This window comes from Naegleria gruberi (genome assembly GCF_000004985.1).
Source record: "Naegleria gruberi genomic scaffold NAEGRscaffold_17, whole genome shotgun sequence".
Classification (NCBI taxonomy): Eukaryota; Heterolobosea; class Eutetramitea; order Acrasida; family Naegleriidae; genus Naegleria; species Naegleria gruberi.
In genome coordinates this window covers 314,906-327,757 of record NW_003163310.1, presented here as the reverse complement: position 1 = coordinate 327,757, position 12,852 = coordinate 314,906, and the positions used below count along the sequence as shown (strand labels likewise).

General features: G+C 33.2%; 8 protein-coding genes and 1 non-coding gene across 9 annotated transcripts; 5 read left to right on the top strand and 4 right to left on the bottom strand.

The window, feature by feature from the left end:
• Window positions 1-58: 58 nt before the first annotated feature.
• NAEGRDRAFT_66228 (uncharacterized protein) lies at window positions 59-1,654 on the top strand (the record flags this gene model as incomplete). Its single annotated transcript, XM_002678610.1, has 2 exons — window positions 59-1,391; window positions 1,443-1,654. The coding sequence occupies 2 exons, from the start codon at window positions 59-61 to the stop codon at window positions 1,652-1,654; spliced, it is 1,545 nt and encodes a 514-aa protein (XP_002678656.1).
• Window positions 1,655-1,837: 183 nt separating this feature from the next.
• NAEGRDRAFT_66227 (uncharacterized protein) lies at window positions 1,838-2,197 on the bottom strand (the record flags this gene model as incomplete). The annotated part of the gene is made up of 1 exon (XM_002678501.1): window positions 1,838-2,197. One exon carries the CDS (start codon window positions 2,195-2,197, stop codon window positions 1,838-1,840), a length of 360 nt encoding a protein of 119 aa, XP_002678547.1.
• A 758-nt stretch (window positions 2,198-2,955) lies between these two features.
• NAEGRDRAFT_t248 lies at window positions 2,956-3,028 on the bottom strand. The gene has a single exon. It is a non-coding gene; the product is annotated as a tRNA-Phe (tRNA).
• Window positions 3,029-3,917: 889 nt separating this feature from the next.
• On the top strand, window positions 3,918-4,709 carry NAEGRDRAFT_66226 (uncharacterized protein; the record flags this gene model as incomplete). The annotated part of the gene is made up of 1 exon (XM_002678609.1): window positions 3,918-4,709. The coding sequence occupies one exon, from the start codon at window positions 3,918-3,920 to the stop codon at window positions 4,707-4,709; it is 792 nt and encodes a 263-aa protein (XP_002678655.1).
• A 367-nt stretch (window positions 4,710-5,076) lies between these two features.
• NAEGRDRAFT_66225 (uncharacterized protein) lies at window positions 5,077-5,571 on the bottom strand (the record flags this gene model as incomplete). The annotated part of the gene is made up of 1 exon (XM_002678500.1): window positions 5,077-5,571. One exon carries the CDS (start codon window positions 5,569-5,571, stop codon window positions 5,077-5,079), a length of 495 nt encoding a protein of 164 aa, XP_002678546.1.
• Window positions 5,572-6,309: 738 nt separating this feature from the next.
• Window positions 6,310-7,518, top strand: NAEGRDRAFT_66224 (uncharacterized protein; the record flags this gene model as incomplete). Its single annotated transcript, XM_002678608.1, has 1 exon — window positions 6,310-7,518. One exon carries the CDS (start codon window positions 6,310-6,312, stop codon window positions 7,516-7,518), a length of 1,209 nt encoding a protein of 402 aa, XP_002678654.1.
• Window positions 7,519-7,738: 220 nt separating this feature from the next.
• On the top strand, window positions 7,739-9,418 carry NAEGRDRAFT_48208 (uncharacterized protein; the record flags this gene model as incomplete). The annotated part of the gene is made up of 1 exon (XM_002678607.1): window positions 7,739-9,418. One exon carries the CDS (start codon window positions 7,739-7,741, stop codon window positions 9,416-9,418), a length of 1,680 nt encoding a protein of 559 aa, XP_002678653.1.
• Window positions 9,419-9,706: 288 nt separating this feature from the next.
• Window positions 9,707-11,803, top strand: NAEGRDRAFT_48207 (uncharacterized protein; the record flags this gene model as incomplete). Its single annotated transcript, XM_002678606.1, has 1 exon — window positions 9,707-11,803. One exon carries the CDS (start codon window positions 9,707-9,709, stop codon window positions 11,801-11,803), a length of 2,097 nt encoding a protein of 698 aa, XP_002678652.1.
• Window positions 11,789-12,816, bottom strand: NAEGRDRAFT_36289 (mitochondrial phosphate carrier protein; the record flags this gene model as incomplete). The annotated part of the gene is made up of 1 exon (XM_002678499.1): window positions 11,789-12,816. One exon carries the CDS (start codon window positions 12,814-12,816, stop codon window positions 11,896-11,898), a length of 921 nt encoding a protein of 306 aa, XP_002678545.1. The 3' UTR covers window positions 11,789-11,895.
• Between the last annotated feature and the right edge of the window lie 36 nt (window positions 12,817-12,852).

Below are 12,852 nucleotides of genomic sequence, written 5' to 3'. Positions count from 1 at the left end.
AATATTATAAATTATAATACTTAGGATTCGAAATTTAAAGTTTTCAACATTACAAAAAATGTCTTTACGTACCAATGCAGCATCCTCTCCACTTGGTGAAGGAATAGAAGTAGAACAACCCAATGTAACCACTCACAAGGAATCGGATATCATCACTGATGATTCACCTACATTACCGAGTAAATCTTCCACAACAACAACATCTCCGATTTCTAATTTTCTATTGGAAGAACATTCATTCTCGGAGACGATCAAATCAAATTTAATAACCTCATGCAAAATTATACTCTTATCAATATTGTTTTTATTTGTAATGATTAGTATCACACGGGAGGATAGAGCACAATATGCCTTTTCAATGATGCGGAAGGTTTTGCCATCTTCAATGTTTGCAAAACATCACGACACTACGGGTGAGGAAATACAAAGGAATGAATTGGATAGAATTGATAAAGCTCGGAATTATATTAATAATATGCCTACAGAATTGGTTTCTCTATTGAGGAAATCATTTGAACAGGCCAAGACACCAAGTAGTGGACCAGTTGAGCATTCTAAATTTTGCATCTCGATACCTTCGATTACCAGAAACAGACAATACCAAGAAGTTTTGATTCATTCAATTTTGGCCAATACCTCCATGAATGATTTGATACCCACCTCCAATATTGCAATCAATATATTTGATGCAAGTTCGTTCCCAACTGGACATTTGAACGCTATTAAGGAAAAGCAAATTTTTAACATTTTTCACAGGGATGATATCAAGGGAGATAGACATTTCTTCACTAGTAATTTTGATCAAGTTTATAGTATGAGCTATCATCAAAAACAAGCTTTGGACTATATAACAGCAATTGAATATTGTACGAAACATTATCCTCATATGGATTATATTATCATTTTGGAGGATGATGCAGTAGTACCAAAAGGATGGCTAGATAGTATTAGAGAGCTATTGAAAAATATGAATCACGATTTCTACGACCCATCAAATAGGAATGAAGACAGAGAGAGACTATTCAAAAATAGATCATTTATGTGGATGAAATTGTATTTTTCTCATTCCTACAATGATTACAATGAGAAGAGATTGCACTTGATTTCTTTTGTAGCTTTATTCTTTTCCTTCATCATGACCATTGGTTACTTTACAATTCAAGCAAATCAATTCAATAGTGGAAATGACAAGATTATTCTCAATAGATTTAAATTCTATTGGATATTTGTGTTACTGTTTGCCATTACACTCGGATTCTTACTCTTGGTTCGATTCCACTATTTGGAATCCAAATTCATCAAGCTCACTAAATTCTTCTCCAATGAATATGAAGGAACTGGAAGAAAATATCATTTGCAAAGAGATTTCCCTCATTATGGTAGTGCGGTTGGTAAGTTTTGTATTAATATTTTCTAGTTATTAATATTTAATGTACTACTAGCCATGCTTTATCCAAACAAACCTGAACTCATAAATCCATTTCTTGATTATTTGAGAGAATGGCAACCACAAGCCTCATCAGAATATCCAAATGATAGAATAATTTACAATTACGTTTACAAGAAACGACACAAGGATCTCGATTCATACTTGGTGATACCCGATCTAGTGGAGCATGTTGGTTCGGTATCATCACGACTTTCTTCTTATTAATTTCGCCTATTTAATATTCTCAATGCGTTTAATGTTAAATAATACAGAATATTATTATTTCCAAATTTCTTTTATTATTAAATAAGTGGCATGAGCCGATGCTAGATATCCATTATTACTAAATGTGAGTATCCACCATCAAGTGACAATATGATCCGATTTAAAAGTATCCACAATTTTAAATTATTCTTTGAGCTTCAAAGTATCTGGAATGACAACATCGGCAAAGTTTTCTTGTTTCATACTCTTGATAGTGTAGGAATAAGAACCAACAATCAATGAACCTAAAGCGAGAGCGACAAGACCGGCACCCTTCTTCTTTTTAAATTGAGCAGCTTCCAATGGAAGGTTTTTAATTCCGGTTAATAAAGAGTTCACAGTCTTGCTTTGTGTTGCCTTTGATGGAGTAGTTGGAAGATTGTTGAGGACTGGAGCTGCTTTAGAAGATGGAGTTTTTTGTTGCAATCTTTCAAATGTTGCAGCTGGTGGTGTAACTTGTTTGTTAAGTTGTTTGTATTGTTCGGATGAGAAGTTTGATGGCATTATTTTTAATTTAAATTTTATTTTTAAGGGGCAAAAACTTTTTGGTTTTAAATTTTCTAAAAATAAAATGATAAATTAATTTTTTTTTAATTCATTTTCCTGTTCTTGTGTATGATTGGATCTATTTGATTCTTATTTTCAAACTAAACTCATCAAAGAATGCATGGGTCATGCTCAGTTTCGTATTCACCATGCTATTGCCTTGCTCTTTAGATTAATTTATAATTCGACTGGACTTCATGTGAATATAAACTATTGATAAGGAGACAGTGATGGAAATTACTGTGGGCAACTGCATTCTTGGAGAATGTCATTCCTTCCTTCAAATGATTCCTTTCAGTTGTTTCATCATGTCTTTCATTTTGACCATTTTGAAAGTTTTTCTTTACTTTCGAATATTTAGGATTGAAATAGTTACAAACAGTTATGGGTAAAAGAACATCAACTGTTATTTTTGGATTGTAATGGTTACTGTTTCTGTATCTAATGGTACGGTCAACTTGTTGCTCAAATTTCAAGAAATTAGATTTGCCGTCACTCCAATTTATATTTCACTCTTTGTATTATACCTTTCCGTTATTGCTACTGAAATAGTTCTCTTCTTGGTAAGTGGTATTCGTTTAGTTTATGTTATTCGAAAGAATTCCTTGAACACAACACAGATCCAACACAAAAACTCACTCTGTTGCTTTCGAATAGACCAAAATTCTAAGATTAAATAAATATTGAAAATGCAGTAATGATTCAAAGTTAAAATTTGCCGACACCAGGGATCGAACCAGGGACCTTAAGATCTTCAGTCTTACGCTCTCCCAACTGAGCTATGTCGGCTTCATGTTCACCTCAATTGCTTAATAAACATAAAAGAATTCACAACAATTAAAAGAGAAATTATTGATCTTTAGTGATTTGAGACTAGTAAACTAATTGAGAAGCGTTTTGAAATCTTTCTAAGGGATTGTCTTTCAACATCTTTTCAAGAATACCTAAGCTCATTACAAGTTAAATTTTCCAAAAGCTTTTCTTTGTTGTTTCGAATGTAATTGGGATCACTGCTTCCATACAATATTTGGAGGATGGAAAGTCCTAATGAGTAGATATCAGCTGAGTTTGAGCCAACTCTAGTGCCCTCTGGAGAGATCCAGATGTGTTCTGGCTTAATATCTCCATGAACGTAATCATCTTTGTGGATCTCATTAAGAGCGAGAGAAATCTTTTGTAAAAAAGAAAGCATTTGCTCACAATCATGTATCATTCTCTCCAGTACCAGTAGAAATTTCCTCATCATCAATATTTGAATGTGATGATAGCATTTTCTATTAATTAATGGAAATATTTAATATTATGTATTTAACAATTTAATATTTAAATAGTTTTAATTCAAAAAAATGGGTTTATCCAAATCGAAATCCAAGCGTGCTAACAAAGAAGACAAAAACCTCCAAAAAGTTCTAATACTGGGATCATCTCATTCTGGTAAATCAACTTTTTTTCGATCCGTTCAAAGATGCACTATTAGAAACTTTGATGATGACAAATTCGAATATAATTTACAACTTGCTAGTTTTTGGATTATTGAACGAATTTATTACTCGATGGATAAGGAGGAGGCAAAGCAGCAGTTAAGAAAAATAGTTGAACATCTTGATGAAGATATGGGAAATATATTCGAATCAACTACTGACGAAAGTTTTATCCAAAGGATACAAGATGATTCAGCATGTGGCTATTGGTAAAATTGTGGAATTGTCCATTCTTTAAAGAGTATTATGAATCAAACTGGGCTAAGAATGCAATGTTATATGAAAATGTGGAAGAGTTTGTCACAAGAATTGAAAGAAAGAAAATATTTGATCCTTTCTCATTAATTAAATTGAGAAGCAGTGGAATAACTTCTTATAGAACTATTTGGAATAATTCAAATGTTGAATTTCTTGATGCATTTGGAAGAAGATCTGAAAGAAGAAAGTGGATCTACTGTATTGAAAATATCAAAATTTTGATCTACACAGTCTCCCTTTCAGAATTTAATTTAGTGGAGTATAATAATGTAGAAGTGATGAATGATTCTTTGGAAATGATAGGAAAATTGTTTGGAAATGGGCTTCTTTCTGATGCTCGTAAAGTAATTCTCTTTACAAAGCCAGATATTCTGGTAAAGAAATTGCAGAAAAGAATGGAATATAGTAGGAAGATTAATTCAGTTGTGAGGCCAGAATTGGAAATAATTTCAAATGATTACAATGAAAGAATAGTTATTAATTCCATCATAACAGAATATTTGGAAAGAGTTTCATTTCATCTCGATTCTTATCATATTGTTAATGTAACTTCAGAAGAAGAAGTAAGATCAGTTACTGAACTAATCTTTGATAATGTCACCACTCCTTTTATTTCTCCATGTTTACTTCCAATCACCAATAGAATGATAACAACTATGTATAATATTTATCTGAGGAAATTACTGACTGACATTCAAATCATCACAACAATTAATGAACTATCTCCATAAAAATACATTTTCTATTCTTGTTTCAATAACCATCCACGTATTTCATCAAATAGCACCAAAGTACAAGCTGGTTTAATACTTGAAAGAATAGGGTATCCACCAGAGAGCCCTCTAAACAAACCTTTCACTCCTTGTTCTTTTCCAATGTTAAATAATTCTTTTAAGGTACCATTATAGAATTTCCTTTGAGATACAAGGTTGTGTGCTTTTTCAAATGCTTCTCTTTTAGCCATTCCAACTGGATAAATTGCTATTGTAGAAATAAGGGAAATTCCATGAGCCACACCAAGTTTTTCCACAAAGGAATGTTGATTCCTTCTCATTTCTTTCCAAATATCAAATAATCCAAAATATAAACCACCATAAATCATACTACATCACCAAGTCCATTAAAGCAAGCTCTAAATCCTGGTTTTAGATCACGATATTCATAAGTAGATAAAAAATCGAGAGGATGTTGGAAACTTCTTGTGGTAAGAACTGCTAGTCCACCAGATATGAATTGCATCAACATGTATTCCAATTGATTATTGACTGGAGAAAATTGTGGAAGAATTTTCTTGAATGATGCATGAAAAGCAAAGTTAAAGGCGACACCTGACACTTCTCTCAAATAAATTCCAACATTGAAAGCCCATAAGCCTCTAATCCCATTATTCTTAACAGTATTTACAAGATAATTGATTATTCCTGTATATTTTGGTTTATCAGAAAAAATGTCTTGTGTTCCCAAGTGGAATACAGCCCCTCTAATGGGATTTGTTATTGTACACGAGGCAAAATACACTCCTCCTGTGATGGAAAAGTCACGAAGGAATGCAAAGATGGGATAAGATTTTGGTTGCATCTCAGTTGCTGACATGTTTTTTTGCTTTGAAAAGTTCACCATTTCGTATGAAGATTGGAAATTTAAAGTGAACTTTGGTTATTTATTTTGGATTTTGATGATGTTTTCATGATTAATGAATTGATTCATATAAATTTTGATTTGATTGATAATTATTTTGATGGCACTTGTGTTCTTATATGGACTACATTGAGTGGTAACGATGGTGGTTAATTGAGGTAATTTAGAGTGTTTCAAGTAGGATTGAAATGTTTTCAATCCAAGAATTCTCTTAATACTGTTCATTCTAAATTCACAATTTTCAAAATCAATGTGTTGATAAATGTGTTATTGCACAATGATTAAGAAATTGAAGTTGGAGGAAAGATTTTTGAAGTCAAGAGAGCTAAGGTGAAAGATGTAAAGAGAATTGCAAGAAGAAGGCTGCTTGGGATAGTTTCAAATAAACTTTTCATTTAGGATATCTTGCAAAGCATTATCTTCTTTGAGAAATATGAAATTTGAATAATTTTGAGTATTCTGAGAGATGAAGATCATCAATGAATCTACTACGATTTTGATTTTCGCATGATCTGGATGGATCTCACACTCTCCACTACACACCACTCTATCATATCCCCAAAAGTACTATTCTTGATGATAACTATGAGTTTAAGATTCAAACTAGAAAGATGTACATTACAATCTATCGAAAGTGCAAGAAGTTGAAATATTCTTGTTGAAGATTAGAAATTCCATTAAAAATATAAAAAAATGTCATCACAATCACTTCCTCCAACCATGAGAGCCATTTACTATCAAAAATATGGAGGCTTGGACGTGTTGCAATATTCTGATCAATTTACTCCTGTTCCTTCCTTCGAGTCGAGTAAAAAATCATCAAAGGAATTGGAGAGGAGTGTTCTAGTTAAGATTGTCTATTCGAGTATTAATCCTTTTGATTATAAAATTAGGAGTGGTTTCTTTCAAAATATTCTCCTCGGAAAACCATCATTTCCATTGATACCTTCATCGGATATGAGTGGTATTGTGGTACAGACAGGATCATCAGCATCGAGATTTAAAGTTGGAGATGAAGTATTTGGAATTAATGGAGAAGGAGGATGTTTGGCTGAATATAATATTTTTCATGAGGAATCTATTGCATTGAAACCAAAGGAACTTTCACACGCTGAAGCAAGTACAATTCCGATGGTAGGATTGACTGCTCATCAAAGTTTAGTGAATATTGGAAAGGTAAAGAAGGGGTCAAGAGTTTTAATTTTGGGAGCTTCTGGAAATGTTGGATCTTATTGTGTTCAATACGCTAGAAATGTTTTAGAAGCAGAAGTTTATGCAGGATGCACAACTGATGCTGGTATGGAAATTGTGAAGGATTTGAAACCATTCTCAACATTTTCAATTTATGGAGATGCCAAAGTGGAGGATAAGAATGAAATTAAAGAAGGAGAAACTGTAAAAGATTTTGAATATAATACACCTGATGTGGATGTTATTATCGACCTTATTGGAGATAAGGATTTGAAGAAGAGAGCTTGGAAATTCCTCAGATCTAGACAATCAAAATATATACAAGTTGGTCTTGCTAATGAACCAATTTCACTTCTCAAAATGATATCTATTGGAACTTACAATTCATGGAGAAGGGTCATTTCAACTTTAGGTCTAGGTCCTGAATATGTCTTTTTCACAATCAATACTAAAAATCAATCGGATACACTCGAACAATTGGCAGAATATCACACCACTGGAAAGATACAAACACGAATTGCCGAAGCATTCAATGAAATGTCTTTGGAGAGTATCAAATCAGCATTTTCAATGGCCGAATCCAGAAATTCAAGAGGTAAAATCCTCATGCAAGTTTGCAAGTTGTTACCACAATATGATCGTTCAGTGGACTTTATCAATAGATCGAAATTACCTGCTCACTATCGTTTTGCACCAATAAAAACTTTATAAATCAGTTTGTTTTATTTTTTACCGCGTATTTTCAATATTTCCAGCCTTCTCTGGATTCCAGTGGTGAGTGGAAACAAGCCTGTATGTTCACCAACTTAAAAATAACAACAAAAAAAAACTGGACAAGGTGCTCTTGGATTAACCAACTACTTATTAAATAGGCTCTTTTCATCACAAGGCTTTGTAATTTACTCCGATATTTTGAATAACATACAACAAGATGATGAACCAATTCGACTCTACAATTTTTATTCCTACCAACAATATGATGCACAACTCGGATGGATCTTCTACTAATAGTGTGCTGCTAGGCTCTTCAAACAATAACAGCTATCTAGATCCAAGCCTCTATAGATCGAGTGTAGTGGAAGGAAGTCAACATATTCATATTGGACACTTTGCTTCTATGCCAATATTATTGTCCTTGCCATCATCCGATGACACCTCTTCTTCTGATAATTTAGTTGCTTCTGTGGATGGAATGACATGCTTTTTAGATCAAGAATATCAAGATTGTAAGAATAGGCTTTTAATGCAAAATTTTGTTCTTCCACGTTCATCCATTGCTTTGATTTCTCATCAACATGCTAGAAAAGAAGTTACTTCCTTCATCAAAGTTAGTAAGAGTATTTCAGTACTTGATAAACCAAGTGAAGAGTTAGGTGTTAGTAAGAATGAATTTTCATACTTGACTGATTTATGGGGTCAAATGTTTAAATTACCTCAAACAATGTTAAAATACAGTGGTAAACATGATAGTTTCTGGAGAGGTTCCATCTTTTCAAATCTTTACAGATTTATTACACGTGACTTTGAACATTTATTTGATGAGAATAGAGATTTTCAATTAACAAATCAAATGGAAAAGACAAAATTTGATGGATCTTTCTTCATTGGACTTAATCATCAAAGAAATAAGGAAATTCGTGAATTGACAAGAAGAGTTTCTCAAATTACAAGTCCAAAACCAATGCAACAACCTAATCCACTTCAAATTGAACAACATTTCCTTAATGGTACATTCCTTCCATTCTTCTGTTCTAGAGAATGTAACGATATTAATGGTAATCAATTTCAAGCAGAAAATGAATTGGCAATAATGTTGAAAGCTTTCCTTGAAGCTCAATATAACTTTTTCCAACAAAGTGGTGCCAAACCAAGAAAGAGATTTGTTACAGGTATTACATGTGTTGGTCCTCTAGTAACTTGTTATGTAATGAGAAGATTTTATACACTTGTTGAAAATTATGGTGAAGAAGTTTCAAAGAAATCTGAAAGTGTTGAACCAGTGTACATAATGCAATCCTTTGAAACATTTAACCTTTCAAATTATGACGATTTATTGAGATGTGCTAAATACATGACAGGTGTAAGAAAGTTTGCAGAAGTATTTTATAATGATATTAGAAATTGTTTGAGACATATCTGTGGTTTACCAATTATTAAGACTGTAACAACAACCAATAATGGAAATGAACAAAAGGGAATAACACCTGCATCTAACGGTTCTAATATTTCTCAACAAGATGGATCTTCTCTACAAACTTTGGATACTAATATGACCTTACAGACTCCACAGAAGGCTAAAGTTAAACAACAACAACAGGTTTCCTCTGCATCACCAAAATCTCAATCTAAGGAGAAGGTTGATTTGAAGAGAAAGCAAGCACCAGAAAGTTCTAAAGTTTCAGAAAGATCAGTTTCCATCGCAAATCAATCACAAAAGAAACAAAAAGTAGAGATTTCACCTGAAAGATCCACCAAAGAAGTTGAAGCAGCTCAAAAAGACTCTTTGAATACATCAGGTATTGAAGATTTAAGTCAAGTTTCAATGGTTGAATCTGGCAATGGAGATGATGCTCGTGTTGAATCTGGAAATTCTAGTGATTTGGATGAATAAATATGTACTAATTATATTGATACAAGATCAAAAGTTGAAAACAATCTAAACAATATCCTATCAGAATAAGTATTCAGAATAGTTGGTGTAATGCTCTTAGTTTCCAATTTTGCAGTTTTCACTTTATCTTGAGTGGAAAAAGTAAGGACCTTTCCATTACTCACCTCATTAACACCAAAAAATTCAAGTAAAATCTCATTCTTTGAAACATTCTATTGTTGTATTCACAATATGAGAAAAACAGCATTGTAAAAGCAAAGGCTTCAAGTTTTAAGCACAAGAAAAAAAATGTATCCACTCAAAGGCTTTGAAACATCATCAGATTTATCCAAACTCACCAATGATGATGGTTATCACCAATCGGAGGAGTCTCTCTTTGCCTCCTTCAAAAGAAAAGAATACCAATTACAAATGAATCCCTTCTCATCACCTTATGGAACATTGAACGAAGATCATGCATTTTACTATTCGGATTTGTTGGATATTATCAATCATGAACGTGATTTGAGCAGGAGAAGACACAGATTCAAAGTTATTTTACACGGAAGTAAAACAAAGCAAACTCGTCCATTGTTCCAACATAATGAGGCTCCCACAACTTGGACAAGTTCTTTGAGAATGACAATGAGAAGATATGCGATGATGGGCTTTGCACCAAGAGGATTGGATGAGAATTTTCAAATGATGGTTGAGTTGGGATTTGTCAATCACTTGCTCATGTTCATGACTCATTCCTACAGATACTTGTATGAAAAGAAGAAGTTTAAACATTTGAATTTACCAGTTGCTCCTGAGAATGTGGATTGTTTCATGTATGAAAAGAAGGATTTCTTAGATGAACATGCACATTATCCTGTGTATTCGGCTGAGCTTTTGAATTTTATTTTACTCACCTCAGATGAAAAAACTTTCAAGGCTATTATTGAAAGATATTTCACAGAAGAACAGAATGGACCAAATAGCTCTAAAATGATTAATGATGGAAGACATGTAGTTATGAACGGTGTTGGTGTCTTGTACAAGGTTTTGAAATATGGTGTGGTCACTCAACGTGATTTGGTCACAGGAATTATTAGAACAATTATTGACAGATGTGCAACGTTAGGTCTTGATATTCCTAATTTCATCCTACTCAATGAAACATATCCACTCAATGAGGCAATATTACAATTCATCAAGGACTATCAAAATCCTGAAAAAATGTGGAATGAATTTAATGAGGAAGGATTTTATCAAAGTGATATTTTCCCTAGTATGGATGCCGAGTATAATGAGGATGGCGCAAATAATGCTAGAAGATGGTTAATATCTTCATTGAAAAAAGCTTCCAAAACCATGCTTACTCTTACATTGACAGCAAAGAGAAAGGGATTAAGAAAAAGAATGTTCACACAAGCAATGCTGTTTGAATTGTTGGACTTGATCGACAATTTCCCACATGTTGACAATTTTATGACTCTATTTAGTTCTGTTAGAACCTTTTTGATTAACTTGTTCTCACTCTTCCTCTATGACGAGGAGAAGTTGGACCAAGACGGAAATATAGAACAGCCATTCGAAGTTGATTATCAATTATTAGAAGAACTCACAACTTTCCCAATTGAAAGATTCTGTAAGATGCTGACCAGAATTGATTTTGACCTATTCTATTCTATTTCAAATATTAAGAAATTAATGACTGAGTGTGAAAAGAATGATAGAGGGCTTGAGGATAGGTTATCAACAGCTTTGCAAAATATTATTGCAGAAGAGACGTCTTTGGTCTATGTGTTATCCTGGCTTTCACACAACCCAATATTGGCTTCCAAAATAGCTAATTTTGAAAATGGTATTCTTATTGATATGTTGATCAACTCAACAGTTATTGAAAAACAAAAGAGTGACAATACTAACATGAGGGGATACGATTCAGAAATCACTAATCGATCAAACGTAGTGTGTATTGTTGATGATTATGGAAAAGTGTTTCACATCACCATTCCAAGATTCGCCTCATCATACATAATATTGGGAAATATTCTTCAAGCAGTACCAGAGTTGAATGGAAAAATCAATGACGATGGACAATTTTATATTAGGTATTATGTGTCATTCATTGGTTCTAAAAGAAGTATTAATGATTTTGATGTTCAATTAAGGGATTACAACCAAGCAATTATTGGATACAAGAACACATTTGTAATTCTTAGTGATATCCTGGAAGAAAACTACCCAACCCCTGAAACAATTAGATCGGAAAGGGTGATAATAGCAAGTAATATTGCAGAGATGGCTATTCGATTGAATAACAAACACTTAGCAGAGAAATATGTTGTCTATGCCCTCAAATTAGATCCAAATCATGAAAAGAGTAAGAAGAGATTGGAAACAATTAAAAAACTTTAAATTTATGCTAGCTCCACACAACTCGATATTGCGTACAAATACCTCTAATAATTCGAGTTATCAAAATTTCAATATACCAATAATAACACACACTAATGAATTTCAACATTTGGTTTGGCACCCAAAGCTGCCTTAATTCTTCCATAAATAGCAAATTGACCAGCTGTTATAGCTCCAACCATAACAATTCTGGGTCCCAAGCCACGGAATAATCCACTTGGACCTAATTCCTTGACGAGCAACACCAATCTAGACGAAATGGATTGGTCACTTGCATTTTGCTTATTCATCATACTCAGTAAGGTATCTGCAGGTTGAGAAATAATTGCAGCACAGATACCAGCTGTTAAACCACTTCCCAAATCAACAAGGGTTTCATTTGTTGAGGAGAGTTCACTCTTTTGCTTTCCAATAATTGCCAAAATATTTGCCAAGGCAATTTCATAAGTGGCAAATTTGGTAATATTGTATGGAATTTGTTTCAATAGAATTGGGAAGAAACCAGAATAGAAACCCTTCAAGACACCTTCCTCTCTATATAATCTTGCAAATCCTCCAACTAATCCATTTGCAAAACTAGGTTGAGAAACTAGACGAATCCTAGTTGCCTCCAGAGGACACAAGAAAATATCGGCAATAAACTCAGCCATAGCAGAGGATGCAACATAAATTGAATTCTTATTCTCTCTAGCACGTTCCATTCCCAAATAATTTACAAATTTCTCCTTAAACACTTCATATCCACCAAATTTGAAAGCTCCCTGCATGAAATATCCAATAAAAGTTGGACCAATTCCAGTCAATAAAGCAGAAGCACCTTTCTCATTGACAACTTGTCTAAAAGTTGAAATCATTCCCTTATTGTACTGTTGAGGATATAATTGTTTGAGAGTTTTGACAACGTCAACAGGTGTGACAGCTCCATGGGTTACACCACATGAAATGGCTCCTGACAAGGCAAATCTTGAATACAAATCTATTCCTGTAACAGTTTGATTATTGTTTGATGACATTTTTTTTGAAATTTACTTTCAGTTGTGTAATTTGAT